Below are 20082 nucleotides of genomic sequence, written 5' to 3'. Positions count from 1 at the left end.
GGACAGCTGAGTCTTGTCTAGTGGAGGTGGCTCTTCTATGTTGTGCCATGCATTTATGAAGTGGCTTTCCAAGCTCCTTAGATTAAGCTGGACTACTGTGGCAACCAAGAAAGAGAGATGGTAACTCTGTGACATCTGTCCAAAACTTTTAAAATGGCACTGTACTATTGGAAAATCTGAATTTTATGACTAGTACAGATATTATTTAAATTTCCTTTCTCATAATGTTTAAAAAAAATAATATGTTGGCATCAGGAATAATGATTGAGTCTGTTTTATTGATGCTATGATTAATGTTTTGATATTAGTGTGTATGGTGTGAAGGGCCTTTTTTCCAATAGGGAGGAGGTTAATTTCTTCTATGATTTTTTTCTTTTCTTCTTCTTTTCCCTAACAGCAGGTAAACCCAGGGCCACACTGACTCCAGGATCAACTATCATACCAGTAGGGGGCAGTGTGACACTGACCTGCTCTGTGGGGAGCTCTGCTGACTGGAAATATGAGTGGTTCAGACGTGACCAAAACACTGACGTTAAAATCAGAACAGATGATCAACAAAACAGAGTAATCAGAGTATCTCAAGGAGGAATCTACCGCTGCAGAGGAAGAAGAGGAAACCCAGATTACTACACTGATAAAAGTGATGATGTCACCATTGAGATAACCTGTGAGTTCAATCATTTAGTTTAAAATATAGATTCAGACACACAGTGTTAAGTTTTCTCTGCTGAGCTGATGTTTCTGTTTGTATCTTAACTGTTAATAAACAGTTTCCAATAAGGTTGTTGTAAAAGGACGACCCAGCTGGCCTCAGATATTCAGCGGTGAGACGATCAGTCTGACATGTGAGGTGCAGGAAGGAGGTGAAACCACTGAGTGGGAGTATAGATGGAGAGGACCCAACCAAACCACACAGTGGACTCAGAATAATTACTGGATATTCAATGTTTCTGAGTCCAGCAGTGGAGACTACATGTGTAAGAGTCGACGCAGAGATGACTCATATTCTTCAACAGAGTGGAGTGAAGCCTTCAACTTGTCAGCATCAAGTAAGTCATGTTTGTTGTTGAGCTTCATTTTACAAACGTAACAATTGTCAGCACAGGATGAAGTAAATGGTCCAGAAAGCAAATCATATTGTTTTTGTGAGACACAGAGCTGCACCTGATTGTGGACTTTTAGTTTGTCAGACACTTTGTGTAATGAATATTTAGCTGGTATAAACAAGATAGTGATGATTTGTTGCTTCATCATTTGTGTAAAATAATGACATAAATTAATAAAAAGAAAAAAATATTAGTTTTATTTGGCTTTTATTATTACAAACTCCCTCCACTTAGACTCCCTTGTCCAACAGTTTTGACCAATTTAAAATACAATAACAACAAAGCAACGATTTTTGCACTTTGTTTGAATTTCTTTGTGAAATAAACTTTACAGACACTGTTTTACAGACAATTTTAAATTTTATCTTTAGATGTTGTGTTACTTGCAGCTTATCACATAAACAAATAATTTGTTCCCCTTCTTTGTTAAATCTATGAAAAATGCTGAAGATAACACAGTTTGATATAATATTATTTTTGTACCAGCAAAATGATTTCAATAGAGTTTTTAATTTAGCTGAACACTTGGCATATCTCAGCATGGTGTCCAGGCTGTCCTTAAAAAATCTGAGAACACTGGACAAGCCACAGAAACAAAATGAAGAATTGGGAGGCCTAAAAAACTGCAGCAGGTGACCAGTGACTGAAAGTCACATCCTTAAGAAATAAAAAATCCAAAGACCTTGAACATATTTATTGTCTTTAAAGCAGCTTCTGAATTATTGAATTCAACAGTTCGTGTTTCTTATTTACAACAGCTGTGCTCAGTTCTGAGAGTTCTTCATTTCTAATGATCTTTGGACTAATTTCTGGAATCACATTTATTTTCCTCCTGCTCTTGCTGTGTTGCTGCATGAAGTCCAAAGGTGAGACTTTTTGTTCCTCTGATCTCAGAGATTTTACTCTTTAAATATTTATGTACACAAACGCAGCATGCAGGCCTGAAGCTGAAACTGTTGTATAAAATGTATAAAACATAACCATGTAAAAGCAAATGTCTTCTTTTAAGTTTGTAATAAAGGTTCAGCTGATGACCAGAGGGTGAGTCAGGATGAAGATCAGCAGCAGGTGTACTCCTCTCTTCTTCATGGTTAGCTTTTCATGTAGTTTAAAAGATTCTGATGCTCTTTGCAACAAGACTGTGCTGCAGTTTTAACACTGGTGAATTAAACAAAGTTACGACAATAACAGCATTTAATATAAATGTTACTGGTGAGAATACTTAATAATATTAATAATGATAAGTAGAATAATTTTCTTTGACCTGCAGGTGATCGTTGTGTCTATGAGACAATCAGAGGCTCTAAAAACACTGATACTGGTACAGTATGAACTTTAATTCATTCACAGCTCATGGAGGCTGTTATCAAATAACTGTGATTATTATTAAAATAAATAATAATGTTATTTCAGGTCAAATAGAAGGTGATTCATGTGTGATTCAGCTCAAAGTGATTAACAAGACACGTGAGTATACAACATAAAATATATTAAATTTGCAAAACTGTTTGTTTTTTAAATGCTTTCATTCCATCACCTCAGCAGAGCCCCGTGGTGACCCAGAGGAGAGCTCTGACTATTATAATGTCAATCCAAATTCAATCCCAGGTATGAAATCTTTACAGGAGCTCTTTAACTGTTTTATCTGCTCACTCAGTGTGTTTCACTTGTTTCAGTTATATTAGACGATAATTTTAATGTCCTGTAGATCTGTTTAAGGCTGAGAGGACATTTTACAGTTTATATAGGAATATAACTGACTGTGACTCATAAATACTGCCCCAGCCTTCCTCTTTAGGAAGCTGGGTGACCTGTGTGATGGTCCAGGTTCTTCCTGTGGAAAGTGATTCTTTCTGTTTGAATTATGTGAGCTATGAGACACAACAGTAGGTGGAGCCTCTCCTCGTGACTGAAGAGCCACTTTGGTTCTCAGCCATCAGATCTTATCTTTGTCATGTTCTGCCTCCATGTTTCCTTCCTGTTTATGCAGAACTTGTCTGATTAAGAAAAACATGTTATTGAATGAATACAAACCCCTTTTAAAAATTACGCCTGGGTGGAGGAGACTGATAGGACGAGGATATACAGAAAGATTTGCTAAAGGAGATAATGAAAGAAATGTAAAAACTGAGTGTGAAATAGTAAAAACTTTGGGGTGTTTTTTAAACCTAAAACCTGTTTTTATAAATTCCTTTAATCAAGCTTTTATTGATTATTTTATTGGTTTCTCTAGAATAATGAAACTGCACACATAATGTAGCTCATGTCAGAGGGCAGCGTATATAATTTACATACATGTCCATGAGTCTGTTTCACTGCTGTTTGTTATGATTCTGTTTCAGGTCCATAAAGAGCAGCTCACCATCACGAGGGTATGGCACCACACTCTGTTCCAGTGTGTTCTGAAAAAGGCCTTTTGGTATTATCCTGAAATGTACATTATTTTGCAGTTTCGGGTAACCTTCCTGTGGCAGGGGTGTGGTCTTTGCCTCCGCAGCAGGGGAGGGGTGGTGCAGCAGGGGGCAGTGCCAGGGACACTGATGGAGAGGGTGGAGATAGTTCCTCTAATGAGAATCTTTTAGTGATGCCAAGACGCATAAAGAGCAGTGCAGTCAGCTGGAGAGCTGAGTGACGTGGGTGCTGAACCGAAAGCAGTGTGTACACTTCAATAAATGAAAAAGCACAGTTTGAATCTGGTGTGGGTCCTTGTGTGTTACACTTACCCTTTTTAACCTCTGGCAGTTCACCACTTACCTTTGTACCATTTCATTGCATTAAATAACTGGAAAAATTGGGGTGTTGTAAAACTTTTGACCAGTAGTGTATGTTAAGATGAATAATAACCCATCATAAATAATTAATTACAACAATACAACATCCATTACCAGGAAGTACAGTTTGTTAAATCTACATGTGTGGTTTCCTGCACGTACCTGTCAGAATCTGTTTTGTTGTTGAACTTCATTAAAATTATGTTCAAATTCTTGCAAGTAATATAAATATGTATCCACTTCTTTGTGTTGATGCTAATAAATATGGACATCATTTATGTTTGTTACGAGATCAGAAAGAAATAGAGTGTGACACGGGTAAAATGATTCAGGGCTTTCAACTAAAAGGTCACAGTCAGATCAAATCAGATATATAACTGGTTATTTCTTAAAAGCCTCAATAAAACTGTATCAACAGGGGGAAAAGAATAAGATGGTCATACAACTTACTGCCAGGGCACCAGGTGTGTTCTTTTAACAAGAAAAGTACAGCAAAAGACAAAAGAAAACACAACAGCTCGCAGGATTATTGTGGCAGAGATTTATATGAACTTAGGATGGTGCCTAATACAGAGCTCACATCTGCAAGTACTGTATCTCCTCTGATGGGACATTGGTTGAGTGGCTAACTTGAGTTTGGCCACAGTCTTCATCCATAGCTCAGTAAATGCATCTGTCATTAGACATTACTGGGCATCATCTACATCAGTTACAGTGCTGTCTTTCAGCTTTTATACAAAATTAGCAAATTAAGTACAAAGATTTGTCTTTGGTTGATTATTTCTTTATTCTAACAGAACTTCTTGGTTATAAATATGTTAATTTTCACTCTGGTGAAATGGCTGGATGCTCAAAAGGGACCTCCATCAATGATAACATACGTGGCTCCTGATGAATACTGTGTAGTGTCCATAACTGTGGTACATATGGAGAAAAAGCAGAGAGAGAAAGACTAAATGTGTGCGGTGGAAATTGTGATGATGGAACTTACAAATGTGAGCCCCAGTTGGTCCAAAATAACACGGCAGACATCGTTGAAGCAGCTGCTTGCCACCTGACCCTTCCCTGAAAGCAGAGGCAGCAGCAACAGTGCGCACTCCTCTGCCGGCCACCGGCACGCATCCAGTGTTACCCCAAAGACCTCCAGGAAAGCTTTGAGGTCATCAGCGTCCACATAAAGTGCGACTGCCAGGGCTAGGGGGAGCAGCCTAGGTGGGAAGGAACCCGCCCGAGCTACCCAGCTGCCCAGCACTTTTGTCTGACACTCTGACTTGTTGTGCAAAACCTCCAGCTGCTTCTGAGTGTCCACCACCTTCTCCCAGTGCATCATTGCAAGCTCCACCATTATCTGAGCTAGCATCTCCACTGGCTGGTTCGGTTGCAGTTCTGTCACTATGCAAACTGGGTTTACGCACTTTGCACAGACCAGACTGTCTGGATTTTCAGCAGTCTCCACCACTGTTTCTGCTTAAAGCTCAGCACCCCTCCTGACACAGCACAGATTTAAACCATACAGAGTGGAGGCTGATTGGCCCAAAGAAGGAGGGCAAGAAGATGATTGGACTAGAGTAATGATGTAAGTATAGAGACTGACAGTGATAGTGATGCAGAGAACAGAAAAGCAGACTAACAGCCAGGAAAGCAGATGACTGATTACAGATCTTCCTTACACATAGACAACTCAGCTTACACATAAGCTTCATTTACAATTATCGCATTGCAGGTTAACCAAACAGTCACTGATTTAATGATATTTTTCTTTAAATCTGCTAAGTTAACAGGTGTAAGTGGAGGCCAAGCAACATAACTGCATTCTTCTTCCTCTTCTTCTATCAGGCCCATGAAGTGTGCTGTACAGTGGTTTGAACGATGGCACATTGATGTTGGGACTAACGTTGAAGTCCAGCATAGCACACTAAAGCTCACCAGGAAACCTAACAAGAAGCACAAATGTATTTAGAGCATTCATACAACATCTGTGTTTCCAGCTGTGCTCTGTTATCCAACAATCAGAGACTGACAGTGTTTGTCTGTAGTCAGCCTAAAGAATTGTAATATCTGGATTTACTCTGATTACTAATTCTCAAACAGTTTATGGAAAACTCCTACAGTATTTTCAGGAAATGGATTTTGGATCTGAGTTAAAGTGTTTCTTCAGTTTCATCTCAGTGAGTTTCAGTCTGTGCTTGTAACTGAACGATTATCTGCTGCAGATTGAACGACCTGCCATTTTAAAGTCAGTCAAAGTTTGTTCGATCTCAAAAACATTTCCCATGAGCCTCAGGAAGTAGCTCACTGTGTGGTTACTGAGTGACAAAGTTAACAGGTTTCATCTCTTTGAATACAACAGTTACAGCTACTTTTAAGGAAACAGAGACAAGAGAAGGGAGGGAGGGGACTTCATCTCACTTCCTGATTTTGAGTGAACATTTGACCAGAACTGAACTTCATGTTCAAAGACTGCAGTGATGACTTTATATTAGTGAAGTTAGTCAGTTAAAAAAGAAAGATTTCACTGTTGTGGGAAAAAGTGCTTTTGCCTGCTGTGACTATTTTCTCTGAGTAAGTATTTTGTCTCTGGGCTGATCATCTATCAATCTGTTTTTAACTGTTTATAAAGCTTCATGGAAACGTGTTTGTTGTATTTTGAAGCAATGTAATGACTTTGTGCAGCAGCCTTTAGAATATAATCAGTAATTCATGGCTCCTTGAAAATTATCAGCAGCTGATTAATATTTTATGGCTTCTATGTGCTTACTAATGGTTTTAATCACTTTTCTACAGCAGTTTGAACCCATCAGAATGATGTGTTTGTGTGGTGGAGCATCTGTGAGAGTGACTATTATTGGTGTCAAAGCTCCCAGCAAACACAACAAGCAGACGAGGAGCAGACAAAGGAAACAAATGTCCATCGCTGTTTCTGTAAGAAGTCAGTCGAGCTCCAAGACTTTAATTTTAAAACTTCCAATGCAGTTCTTCCAGGATTTGAAATGTTTCCAAGCCTTCAAACGTTTTGATGTTTAATACATCAAAACTCTTAACTACACCTAAAAAAGAAAAATAGTCAATAGAGGCCACTTTCACCATCCAGGGTAAACTTACTTACTTATAACTTTATGACTGAATTTTAGTAATTTAGTAATTTAAAGAGTAAAAGAAACTAAAATTAAAAATAAAAAGTGTCCACAAACTTACCTCTGCCTGTTCTCCATGTCAGGGTTCAAATGAATGAACACAAACACATTTTATTAGTTTCAGGAGTGGAACAGTTTTGACAATTAGATTTATATTGTCACTGAATGTGATTTATGACAAAGACTGTTTAACACGTGCATATATGTGATCAGTGTGTGTATGAGACCTGAAGGTGAAGGTGCAGCCAGAGCTGTGTTCTTGTTGTGTTTCTGGATGCAAAACAAAAGTACTTCACATTTAAAGCTTCTCTTGGACTTGTAATCTGTTCATGTTGTCTATTCATTATTCAGCTCACATGCGTATAATACAACTACAACTAAGTAAATTATTACTTAGTTTCATAAAAATCTCAGTAATTTGTTTCTGTAGCACCAAACATGTCAAATCATGCTGTAGTCAGAGTTTGTTAAGCTGTGATAGTTCTGTGTAAAAGGAAGGAAGCAGAGAGAAGAAGTTTTAAAGTCTTTGTTTTCTTCACAGTTCTCAGCGTCTTGTGTGCTGCTTCTTCTTTCTCTTCACACAAAGTCGTAGAAGTTTTCAGACGTGTCACAGCTGGATGTGAGGATGGGACCCACTTTCCTCTGTGAGCTGGGCCTATTCTGTGAGTGCATCACTTCTTCCTTTGATTCATGCTGACTGATGAACATGTTTTAGTAAAATGACAGAGTTTCAGTCATTTGCAGCATTTCAGTTCATGTTTTGTTCTCAACATGGTTGTTTGTAGACTGGATTAGATTTCACTGACGCTGGTTTAGTTTATCTAAGAAAGGTTTGTTTCTTCATCAGTGATAATTTGATGCATTTTACATTAAATATATCATTTAAACCAATCATAGCAGCCACTGGTAACACCAGGTGTGTTTGATTGATGCCATGTTTGAGTGAGTCTTCAGTTTGATGATGTGTGAAGTTTCTTCCTTTATTGCAGTTCTCTGTACGCTCCTCTGCAGCGGACACGCTCAAGGTGACTGAACAGTTTTCACTTTTCATTTATTTAGTAAATATTAATCTTAATGCATCAATCTTAAACACTTTCCATTTCTGTTTTTATTTCTCGATATATTTATCATTTTATTAACATATCAGAACAGATTTTGATTTGTAAAGTACATAAAAGTGTTTCAGGTCAATGATGTTGTGTTTATGTTGGATTCTAGATGCTGTGCTAACTGTTGAACCCAGCTCGACCATTTTCATCGGAGAGACTGTTAGCTTCAAATGTGAGGTGAAGGAAGGAGAACACACTGACTGGGAATACAAAATTATCATGGACGGTCGAGAAATTTTCAACTCCAACACAAACAAAGGTCTCAGATTAAAAGTTGCATCTACACCTCAGAGTGGTAAATACAGCTGCTCTGCTCACAGGAAGAGCTCACAGAATACAAAGAACAGTAACACTGTCTCTGTAACTGTGAAGGGTAAGTGGTCAGTGACATGTACACTAAATAATGTTGTCATGGAAACTTGTTTCTGTTGCTGTGAAGCTTGAACTTAAACCAGGAAACTGATTTTACCTGTTACATCACTCACAGTACACACAGTGATAAAATACTCACAGACTCTAAACTTTAAAACAAAGAAAAAGAAGAAACATGTAAAGTTTAAGGTGACTGATGTTTCTGTTATTTAAACCAAAAACCACACAGAGCTGTGAAACCATCATTGTGTGTCCTTCAGCAGTGACCTGTGATAGTTTACATTAGTGTGACTTTTTCAGGTCAGACAAACATTTATACTGTAATTATTTAGAGATTTAAACCAGAGTTACAGGAACAACATCAACATGTTGAGAAAGACACGAGAAGAAAATCAAAGAACACAGAGAGAAAATAAATAGAAAAATATGATAAAGAGTAATGTGGGTGGAAAGTTTCACCACATTAAACCAATTCTTGAAATTTTCCCTTTTCTATATTTTTATGAGTTCATAATGAATAATGCATTTTTCCTTTTTCCTAACAGCAGGTAAACCCAGGGCCACTCTGACTCCAGGATCAACAATCATACCAGTAGGGGGCAGTGTGACACTGACCTGCTCTGTGGGGAGCTCTGCTGACTGGAAATATGAGTGGTTCAGACGTGACCAAAACACTGAAGTTCAAATCAGAACAGATGATCAACAAAACAGAGTAATCAGAGTATCTCAAGGAGGAATCTACCACTGCAGAGGAAGAAGAGGAAACCCAGATTACTACACTGATAAAAGTGATGATGTCACCATTGAGATAACCTGTAAGTTCAATAATTTAGTTTGAAATTCACATTCAGACACACAGTGTTAAGTTTTCTCTGCTGAGCTGATGTTTCTGTTTGTATCTTAACTGTTAATAAACAGTTTCCAATAAGGTTGTTGTAAAAGGACGACCCAGCTGGCCTCAGATATTCAGCGGTGAGACGATCAGTCTGACATGTGAGGTGCAGGAAGGAGGTGAAACCACTGAGTGGGAGTATAGATGGAGAGGACCCAACCAAACCACACAGTGGACTCACAATAATTACTGGATATTCAATGTTTCTGAGTCCAGCAGTGGAGACTACATGTGTAAGAGTCGACGCAGAGATGACTCATATTCTTCAACAGAGTGGAGTGAAGCCTTCAACTTGTCAGTATCAAGTATGTATCAGCTCCATAGTAGGTAGTAAACTCAGATATAGTTTATCAGTGAGGCTAAAATGTTGCTGAAAACTGTTTTTGACCACTTTAAAGTAAACAAAGTGAATAACAAGAAAACTACAGTTTATATTAAACAGTGATAAAAGTTATCCTTGTCTGTTATCTGCTATAATATTTAAACTACTCTGTGTCATTCACCATGATTGCGTTTAGCATAAAAGCCAATGATGAACAACACGTTTCAGAGCTGTAGTGAAATATTTAGGACTGAAGACCCATCAGCTTCACCTCAAACACACATTGAAACAACGGAGCAGATGGAGGAGAATCAATGGAGGGACATTAATGTGAAAGATACGTCTTTGAATGTGATTGGACGCATCATCAGTGATGTAACCTGGGGTCACCGGGTGCTTTGGGTCTTTCTTTCTGTCTGGTGTAGATTTTGTTACTCAGCCATAGAAAGAGCAGTGAGGCTTGGAGGAAGTTAAACAGAGATGAGCAGGTGGAGAAAAGGTTTGTTGTAATCTTTCAGATGGAGATGTTGTCATGGTGACTGATGGAGCTACAAGCAGAAATCTAATGTTTTCATTGTTCAGCTGGTTTATTGTGGCAGCCTAGAAACAGAGATGGTGACTCTGTGACGTCTGTGCAGCTGAAATGGTGTAGAGAGCCCAGTGATGTGAACATAGTTTCTGCTGTATGCTGTGAATGTGAACACATCTCTAATGTGAAAACAAAGTTTTAAGACTGCGACAGACATTTTTTCCTCCACAGGGGGCCGAACTGTTTGAAGGGTTTTTGTTCCTGGATTACATGTTTTTATACATTTTATCTCAGGAATAATGGATGAGTTTGTTTTATTAATGCAGTGATGTGTGAAATGTTGATATTAGTGTGTACGTTATGAAGATACGTTTTTCAAAGGGAGAGAGGGATGTTGATTTCTTCTGATGGTGTGGAAAGAAGATTGACTGATGCCAAATCAAAGCAAACTGCTGCATTTAATAAATCATGTAGTTACATGATAATATGTAATGAAGGCCAGAAATGAAAAATTACAAGTCTTATAACTGAAACGCTGCTGTTTGAGATTTGTCTGTGCAGCTATGATGATCTGCTCCTGTGTGATCTTATATCTGAGTCTTACATTAGCGAGAATCTTCTGATGAATCTGTTGTTTTTGTTGGGAGCAGGAAGGCTTTATGCAGAAAGGGAAAGGACTGGTTTATAAATGGAAATGCATTACAGACCTGTGTGAGAGGAGAAAGTAGATGACATCAGTATAAACACTGCTGGGATGCTTTTACTATTAATTTGTGATGCCTGTTCAAACTCATCCAATTAATGAAATAGAGAGTACATTTTTAATAATGTTCTTATTTAAAATGTACCATTTTACATTTAGTTTTACTTTATTCACAGACTGCACAAAAATGAAACAATCTTTTATCAATTTTTCTTAACAGCAGGTAAACCCAGGGCCACACTGACTCCAGGATCAACTATCATACCAGTAGGGGGCAGTGTGACACTGACCTGCTCTGTGGGGAGCTCTGCTGGCTGGAAATATGAGTGGTTCAGACGTGACCAAAACACTGACGTTAAAATCGGAACAGATGATCAACAAAACAGAGTAATCAGAGTATCTCACGGAGGGCTCTACTGCTGCAGAGGAAGAAGAGGAAACCCAGATTACTACACTGATAAAAGTGATGATGTCACCATTGAGATAACCTGTGAGTTCAGTCATTTTAGTTTAAAATTCACATTCAGACACACAGTGTTAAGTTTTCTCTGCTGAGCTGATGTTTCTGTTTGTATCTTAACTGTTAATAAACAGTTTCCAATAAGGTTGTTGTAAAAGGACGACCCAGCTGGCCTCAGATATTCAGCGGTGAGACGATCAGTCTGACATGTGAGGTGCAGGAAGGAGGTGAAACCACTGAGTGGGAGTATAGATGGAGAGGACCCAACCAAACCACACAGTGGACTCACAATAATTACTGGATATTCAATGTTTCTGAGTCCAGCAGTGGAGACTACATGTGTAAGAGTCGACGCAGAGATGACTCATATTCTTCAACAGAGTGGAGTGAAGCCTTCAACTTGTCAGCATCAAGTAAGTCATGTTTGTTGTTGAGCTTCATTTTACAAACGTAACAATGGTCAGAACAGGATGACATCAACCTGATAGTAGCCTCGTAGTTTGTCCGACACTTTGTGAAATGAATATTTAGCTGGTATTAAGCTAATGTTGAGCTTTATTACCATCACCCCAGTAAAATGATGAAATAAACAAACATCATATACGTGTGTCTATTAAAAACACTTTGAAAATGTACAAAACAAATAAGGATAAAACTACATTTTCCTTATTTAAAAGTCTCATGGAAATTTTCTTCCAGCTGATAACATAAATAAAACACACACATACACAGACCTCTAACTTTGACCTCGAGGTCACTGAGATTTTAATTTATCTGAGATTATTAGTAGATGATGAGTTCACAAGTTATCGTAATCATGAACACAAGTGAGACAAAACGCTGTTTTAGTTTAGAGAAGCTCTGTAAAGAGGAAGCTCGCTCTTTTTGACCCATTTTTCCACAAATGTTTGTAAAGGCTACGTGCTTGATTTTATACATCTGTGACAATGGGACACACCTCAGAGATTAAGAAGGCTACTAGACATTTTATTAGGTACACCTTGCTGGTACTGGGTGGACCCCCATTAGCTTTCAGCACTGCCTCGATTTGCCTCTATATAGTCGAAGTAATTGTATATTACACTGCACCAGCTGACATCTGTCCTGGAGATCCTGTTGGTTCCAAGTTACACAGAGAAAATTTTCTTTCGCTTGTGATTCTTTGTACATATTACAAAATCATGTAAAATAACATGAGTGGAGCAGATGTGATCAGGAGTTCTGGTATTGTAAATAGTGCTTCATGTGAAACCTGTTGTACATTTAAATCTGTTTACATACATGTAATTAAATCCTCTTATTTATACAGCAGTGCCCAGGACTGGAAACTCTTCATTTCCTGCTCTGTTGATCGTTGGACTCATCTGTGGACTTTTACTGATTCTTCTTCTGCTGTTGTGTCGCTTCATACAGTCAAAGGGTGAAACCATTTCTCTCTGATATTACACTGAACATGATCTAATTGTTCAGAACTACAGATGTACCCTGAACGCTGCATGTAACGTTACAGCACCAGAACAGTTTGCAATAAAAACATCTGATTGTGTTTTTTTGTTTTGTTTTTCAGATTCATGCTTTGCCAGGTTTGTTTAAATCTTCTCTCTCATTTTTTATCAAACCAGAATTTCATCCTGTGTTTCTTATTAAATCCACTGTTTTACTACATTTTATGTTCCAGCACAAATCAAACCATAAACCACACGATCAACCAGGATGAAGCTCGAGACAGCCAACATGCTTCTCCTCACCAAGGTCAGCCTTAACCCTGACAAGTTCTGCTTTAGACATTTCTGGTTGTAAGGTGATCAGATCCATGTATATGAGTTTTGTTTCGTAGGTGATGCTTGTCTCTATGAATCAGTCAAAGACCATGATGACACAGATAATGGTAAAGTATAAACAGCAGTTTATAAGTATGCAAACTCTTTGATTATTCTCATTTATGTGTAAATGTTTGAACTCTATTTTAGTTGAATCTGGGGATGTCACATATTCTTTGATTGAGTTTAAAAACATCACTCAAAAAGGTGAGTATTTAATCTGCTACCAATACAAAATACACTAGTTTAAATACTTTTATTGGACAGTAGTATCCAAATGAAGGAAAAACTAGATTTTCATTCATGTTATCGCTCTAAGAAGAACGAGCAAGAAACCAGCTGATCGCTGTAATGTGCTCTGTTCAACAAATAAACAAATAAATAGAGAAGAAAGCGGAAAAAAGTGGAACACATTTAAAAGGTTAAACTTCAGGGACATCATTCAGTGTAGTTAGGAAGCATAAAACATTGTGAGTCCATTTCAGTTGCTTTGGTGCAAACTGCTGATATTGTGAGACGTCACCATCAGGCTGCACAGGTCGACCAGGATGGCCCATTCTCTTTGATCAAACTGTTAGAAATAGATTCTGTTAGCATGGCATGAGACCTGATGTCCTTTACTAGGACTTGTACTCACAGCACAGCAATGTGCAGCTCGACTGAACAACAGCAACAAGCAAAGTCAGTCAGGGGGATAAAGAGAGAGCAATGACCTGTGAACACCGCCTCAAAAATATCCTCTTTTTGGGGATTGTGTTGTTGTTTCCTCTTCAGTGCCCCTCTTGTCATTCTGAGTTGCACCAAAACAGGTGAAATGGAGTCAGATATCCCTGAAGTTTGAATGAAAATGTTTCACACTGTGATAGTCGAATGTTCCCTTAATTTAATTTGAACAATGAACCAATAATCAGTCCTATTCCTTCAGTATTTAAAACCTTTGCTGATATGTTTTTTCTTTTCAGAGATTTCATTTTCTTAATGTAATTACTTTTTTTCCATAAAGGTTTTTATGTTCTTATAGGTGCTGGAGGTTATAAACCTTAACCTATTATCACATGATTCATTTTAATCCTGTTCTCAGCAGAGACAATACATTGAGTTTAGTCCAATCATGTCAAAGATCTGTATTTTAAATGAGATTAGCCAGCATCATTCTTCTCGTGTTTCATGTGATTCTAATATCAGGGGTCATCTATTACTGAGGAGACCCGTCTGAATCCTCACTGGCTGTTTTTGATGTAGGCACAATGTGAAAGAAGCAGATTTTTAATAATGACAACAACAGGCTGTCAAATCATTTCATTTTCAGTAGATGAGAACCTCCCTCAGTCAGTTCATGTGATGAGTTTTCACTGACATTACGATTTCAGTATAAAGAAAATCAAAGTTACTCCACCCTTCTTATGTTTATCGTCTGTCTGTCCTCCTTTAGATGACAGCCTGTTGTATGCAGAGGTCTCCCACAAGAGAGCTAAAGCCAAGAGAAACAAGGGTAAGTAAAGTAGTAAGGTACACATTTGTTTTTGCTGTCTGTTTTACACTTTTTACCCCTCAGTCTAAAAGGCTGATTTGAGGCATTGTCATCCTGCTGGTTGCGTGGACGGGGGTGTGGACACCCAACACTGTGAACACAATAACTCATGAATGAGGCAACACAGGATTTTCAAATTGATATCAAAGGTGTATTTATCTGGAGGCTGAGGACAAAAACTGTGAGCCACCGGCAATTTTTACACACCAAGGAAAAGTGTTAGAATTAAGATGTTACTGACAATCATGACTAATAATTTCTTTATTTGCAGAAAAATCAGCCTCTGCAGCAGCTGAAGAAGTCACTTATTCTGAAGTCAAGTCACAACCAGCTCTTGGTAATTGCACAGAAATAACAGACTCATTATTGCTATAATGATGAACTCAAACAAGATAATATCTAATGTTGAGAAATGTTAGTCAGTGTAGAGAACATCCTTCAATCATTTCATGTAGTTTAGGTGTCGAATGACAGAATTATAAAAATATAAAGGAAATTAAAGACAGTCAACCCTTTCTGATCATCGTCTGTCCTCTTTTAGATTACAGCCTGTTGTATGCAGAGGTCTCCCACAACAGAGCTAAAGTCAAGATACTTTAAGGTAAGTAAAGTACTCTAAAAATTTGCAAATTTTTCATTTTGCTGTCTGTTTTATACTTTTATAATAGTAGAGCCTTTGAATTAAGATGTTACTTGCAGTCATCTCATCAAAAAATCTCTTTATTTGCAGGGAAATCAGCCCCTGCAGCAGCTGATGAAGCAGTTTATTCTGAAGTCAAATCAAAACGAGTTGTTAGTAATACAGAAATAAAATAGCTTACATACTGTGATTTGTTGTTGTAATGATTAACTCAGAGTGAACTGAGTCCCAAATCACCTTTAAACACTGAATAATTCTGCATTGATTTGAATTTAACAGCACTGGAAGAAAGTAGAGGAACAACAAAAGAAGATTACGATTAACTTTTTTATGAAAAGTTTTCTTTCATTTTAAAAAAGCTGCAGCAGCAAGTGATAGTGTGGCGTTAGGATCAGGATCTTTCCACTTTCACATACGCATTTATTGAACTGCATATATTGTTACATATATATTTACAGATGTGTCCTTTGTCTTTGCAAATCATTATTTTTGTTCCTCTGGATGGATTAAGAACCATTACATATATTTCTAAAAACTTGTGTTTTTAAATAGTTTTGTACATTAATAAACATTTTTTATTTGTTTGTTTCATATTTGGTAAGCTGCTGTCAAACTTTTGATTCTGTTATCTCATTTTGTGTGTCATTTAAACAATATATTCTTTTTTATATAAACGTTATCCATTATATTCTTCAGTCTTGTGTGTTGTGTTTGTTGAAAGTGCGTAAATAACATAAACATAAATGCTGTTAGGAGGCCTTCACGTGTTTATATAACATTGACCTGCTGGAACTTTGAGATGTACAGAGGCAGGAAAACTTTGAATACATATGATTCCCTTTTACCACACAAATGGACAAACTTTGTTGAGGAGAGAGAAGGAGGGTGGCAGTTTTCAACACAGAATATATTATTTGAGTGTTGAAAATTTCTGTAAGTATTTTACATCTAATACTTCATGTCTGTTTTTTTCTGACTTAATGGGTGCAGTTTCATCTTAAGTTGCCTGCCCTGTCACTCTGTTAGGACAAGCAAGACTTGCCTAGTGAAATCAAAAACAGACGACAATGAAAACATACCAAAGTGAAAGTGATCTCTCTCTTTTTAATTTAACTCACCTTGGATCCCATTGGAAACTGTAGCATCTCAAATTCACATTTGTTTCCATGTCCTGTTAAAGGTGGGAGGACCTTGCCAAGTTGTGTAACCAGCAGCTTTTTTTTTCTTGGCTTTTGCATTGTACTGACGTGAGCCTGCATCAGGAGTGTTCAACAATGCGGTCAACTAATCATGGCAGCACAGGAACAAGCTCTGAGTACAAGATCCATAGAGGCTGGGGTCTATCACACCAGGCAAGACCCCAGGTGCAGGCTGTGTAAAGATGCCCCAGAGACAATCCAGCACATAACAGCAGGGTGCAAGATGCTAGCAGGCAAGGCATACATGGAACACCATAACCAAGTGGCCGTCATAGTGTACAGGAACATCTGTGCTGAGTATAACCTGGAAGTCCAGAGGTCAAAATGGGAGATGCCCCCAAGGGTGGTGGAGAATGACCGAGCTAAGATCCTGTGGGACTTCCAGATACAGACGGACAAAATGGTGGTGGCTAACCAACCGGACATAGTGGTGGTAGACAAACAGAAGAAGACGGCTGTAGTGTTCCCAATGACAGCAATATCAGGAAGAAGGAACACGAGAAGCTGGAGAAATACCAAGGGCTCAGAGAAGAGCTCGAGAGGATGTGGAGGGTGAAGGTAACGGTGGTCCCCGTGGTAATCGGAGCACTAGGTGCGGTGACTCCCAAGCTAGGCGAGTGGCTCCAGCAGATCCCGGGAACAACATCGGAGATCTCTGTTCAGAAGAGCGCAGTCCTGGGAACAGCTAAGATACTGCGCAGGACCCTCAAGCTCCCAGGCCTCTGGTAGAGGACCCGAGCTTGAAGGATAAACCACCTGCAGGGGCAAGAGGGGAATTTTTTTTAATATTAAACTGCTACTTACTTCTTATTGCTTTGGGCACTGAGACAGGAAATGTAAAGTCTAGCGTTTCACACCTCTTAACCCACTTCTGTTACTATTTAAGTTGTCTGTTTCCTGTAAAACACTTAATAATCAAACTGGAACATCACGAGGAAAGACAAGTTAAAAAAGAGTCTACAGGGTTTAATTGAATAATTTACATTAGTAAAGCTCAGTTTGATCAGTTAAGATAAAAACATTTTTAGTTACAGATTTCATTGTTGTGTGAGAGAGTGCATGGATAAACTGATGTGAACATCTGCTTATGGTGAGTATGACACCTCTATTTGTCAACTGATAGTTGAAGCTATGAGGCTAAGCTTTGACAAAAATGTATTTATTTTATATTTGAAGCAATTTAAAGATTTTCTGCTGCAGCTCTTAGTGTATAAGAAGCAATTCAAGACTCCTTGAAAATTAGCAGCAGCAACCTACTGAATGATTAAAATATCTATGGCAGGAGGAAAATACTAAAGGTATGTTCTCTTGCTTGCTAATGCTTTTAATCACTTTTCTTCATCTACAGCAGTTTGAACCCATCAGAAGGATGTATTTCTGTGATGGAGCATCTGTGAGAGGGATTATTTTTGGTGGCCAGTGTTGGGAAGGTTACTTTCCAACACTGGCCACCAATTATAATCACTTTTTTTGTATTCCACTACAGATTACAGAATACATGCCACAAAATGTATTTTGTAACATATTCCATTACGTTACTCAATGAGTGTAACATATTCTGAATACTTTGGATTAGTTAATATATTATCATGCTTTTTGCAACTACATGAATGTACTATTGCTGTGCGATTTATTACTATTACTGAAGGTTACTCGTTATACCAATACCAACTAGATTTTGAAATCTTAATATAAAATGAGTAACAGTAGGGTGGACATTAGGTAAGGCTGCACTTTTTGCAGCGATCTGGTATAGAAAACTATTAATAAAAAACTATTTTTTATAATAGTTTATTATATGCTATTATAAAACAGGTCAGCAGCTCTGAACTGTAGGCTGCTCTAATGGAACTTATTGTTTCGGATGAAAACACAAACACAGTGTACAGTCGAGTCTTAACAGCTTACTTACAACTGGGCTACACTGCCCATGAGGCTACATTCTTTAGGGTTATGCCTGTAAAACTCTGTCTGTTGCTTTCATATTAAATTTTTTTTGAAAAATAATTGACTTAATAATGACATGGGCCGCGAGATTGAGACCCAGGCATTACAGCCTCTTAATGCGTGTTTTGTTTGGGTTTCCACCTGCGTGGAATTACCAAAAATAGAGAGGGTATAGCCTAACATATGTAACAGGAAAAGACTGCCGTGTAATCCATTTCTTTCAACAAAGTAACTGTATTCTGAATACCACCTTTCTAAACGGTAACTGTAACAGAATACAGTTACTCATATTTTGTATTTTAGATATGTAACGCCAGTACATGTATTCCGTTACTCCCCAACACTGTTGGTGGCAAAGCTCCTATAAACACAACAAGCAGAGGAGGAGCAGACATAGGAAACAAAATGACTTGTAATCTGCTCGTTTTCTGTCTTTCACTACTCAGCTCACATCTGTATGATAAAACTTGATTATTATTGCTTAGTTTCTTTAAAATCTTCCTAATTTGTTTCTGCAGCAGCAGGAGAGTAAACACATGTCAAAGCATGCTGTAGTCAGAGTTTGTTAAGCTGTGATAGTTCTGTGTAAAAGGAAGGAAGCAGAGAGAAGAAGAAGTTTTAAAGTCTTTGTTTTCTTCACAGTTCTCAGCGTCTCGTGTGCTTCTTCTTCTTTCTCTTCACACAAAGTCGTAGAAGTTTTCAGACGTGTCACAGCTGGATGTGAGGATGGGACCCACTTTCCTCTGTGAGCTGGGCCTATTCTGTGAGTGCATCACTTCTTCCTTTGATTCATGCTGACTGATGAACATGTTTTAGTAAAATGACAGAGTTTCAGTCATTTGCAGCATTTCAGTTCATGTTTTGTTCTCAACATGGTTGTTTGTAGACTGGATTAGATTTCACTGACGCTGGTTTAGTTTATCTAAGAAAGGTTTGTTTCTTCATCAGTGATAATTTGATGCATTTTACATTAAATATATCATTTAAACCAATCATAGCAGCCACTGGTAACACCAGGTGTGTTTGACTGATGCCGTGTTTGAGTGAGTCTTCAGTTTGATGATGTGTGAAGTTTCTTCCTTTATTGTAGTTCTCTGTACGCTCCTCTGCAGCGGACACGCTCAAGGTGACTGAACAGTTTTCACTTACATTTCTTTATTTAGTTAAGATGAATCTTAATCTACTCCATCAACTTTAAGCACTTTCCATTTCTGTTTGTTTCTCAACAAATGTATCATTTTACGAACATGTCAGAACAGATTTTGATTTGTAAAGTACATAAAAGTGTTTTAGATCAATGATCTTGTGGTTGTGTTGGATTCTAGATGCTGTGCTAACTGTTAAACCCAGCTCGACCATTTTCATCGGAGAGTTTGTTTACTTCAAATGTGACATGAAGGAAGGAGAACACACTGACTGGGAATACAAACTCAACAGAGCCTTTATCCAGTACAACACATACAAGAACTACAGAAAACAAATTAAGTCTGTCTCTGATACTGGTACATACCAGTGCTTTGGTCGTAGGAAGAAATCACATTATACAA

General features: G+C 38.0%; 1 protein-coding gene and 1 long non-coding RNA gene across 4 annotated transcripts in view; both read left to right on the top strand.

The window, feature by feature from the left end:
- LOC120439406 (Fc receptor-like protein 5) overlaps nt 1-16071 on the top strand; it is a 65347-nt gene extending 49276 nt beyond the window's left edge. For 2 of the 3 annotated variants that reach the window (XM_039610350.1, XM_039610349.1), the window contains 16 exons: nt 398-667; nt 771-1049; nt 8230-8493; nt 9038-9307; nt 9411-9689; nt 11159-11428; nt 11533-11811; nt 12708-12818; nt 12966-12981; nt 13077-13150; nt 13236-13286; nt 13369-13425; nt 14651-14710; nt 15021-15086; nt 15291-15350; nt 15480-16071. In XM_039610350.1, coding sequence (XP_039466284.1) covers nt 398-667; nt 771-1049; nt 8230-8493; nt 9038-9307; nt 9411-9689; nt 11159-11428; nt 11533-11811; nt 12708-12818; nt 12966-12981; nt 13077-13150; nt 13236-13286; nt 13369-13425; nt 14651-14710; nt 15021-15086; nt 15291-15349 — 2405 coding nt within the window. In that variant the 3' untranslated portion in view covers nt 15350; nt 15480-16071. The remainder of the gene's footprint in view (nt 1-397; nt 668-770; nt 1050-8229; nt 8494-9037; nt 9308-9410; nt 9690-11158; nt 11429-11532; nt 11812-12707; nt 12819-12965; nt 12982-13076; nt 13151-13235; nt 13287-13368; nt 13426-14650; nt 14711-15020; nt 15087-15290; nt 15351-15479) is intronic. The other variant, XM_039610351.1, reaches the window with a different exon arrangement.
- A 3104-nt stretch (nt 16072-19175) lies between these two features.
- On the top strand, nt 19176-20021 carry LOC120439438. The gene is made up of 3 exons (XR_005612639.1): nt 19176-19298; nt 19626-19661; nt 19861-20021. It is a non-coding gene; the product is annotated as an uncharacterized LOC120439438 (long non-coding RNA).
- Nucleotides 20022-20082: the final 61 nt, after the last annotated feature.

The sequence above is a fragment of the Oreochromis aureus genome, linkage group 3 (assembly GCF_013358895.1).
Source record: "Oreochromis aureus strain Israel breed Guangdong linkage group 3, ZZ_aureus, whole genome shotgun sequence".
NCBI lineage: Eukaryota > Metazoa > Chordata > Actinopteri > Cichliformes > Cichlidae > Oreochromis > Oreochromis aureus.
Note: the sequence above shows the minus strand (reverse complement) of the source record. Positions and strands in the feature narration are given on the sequence as shown.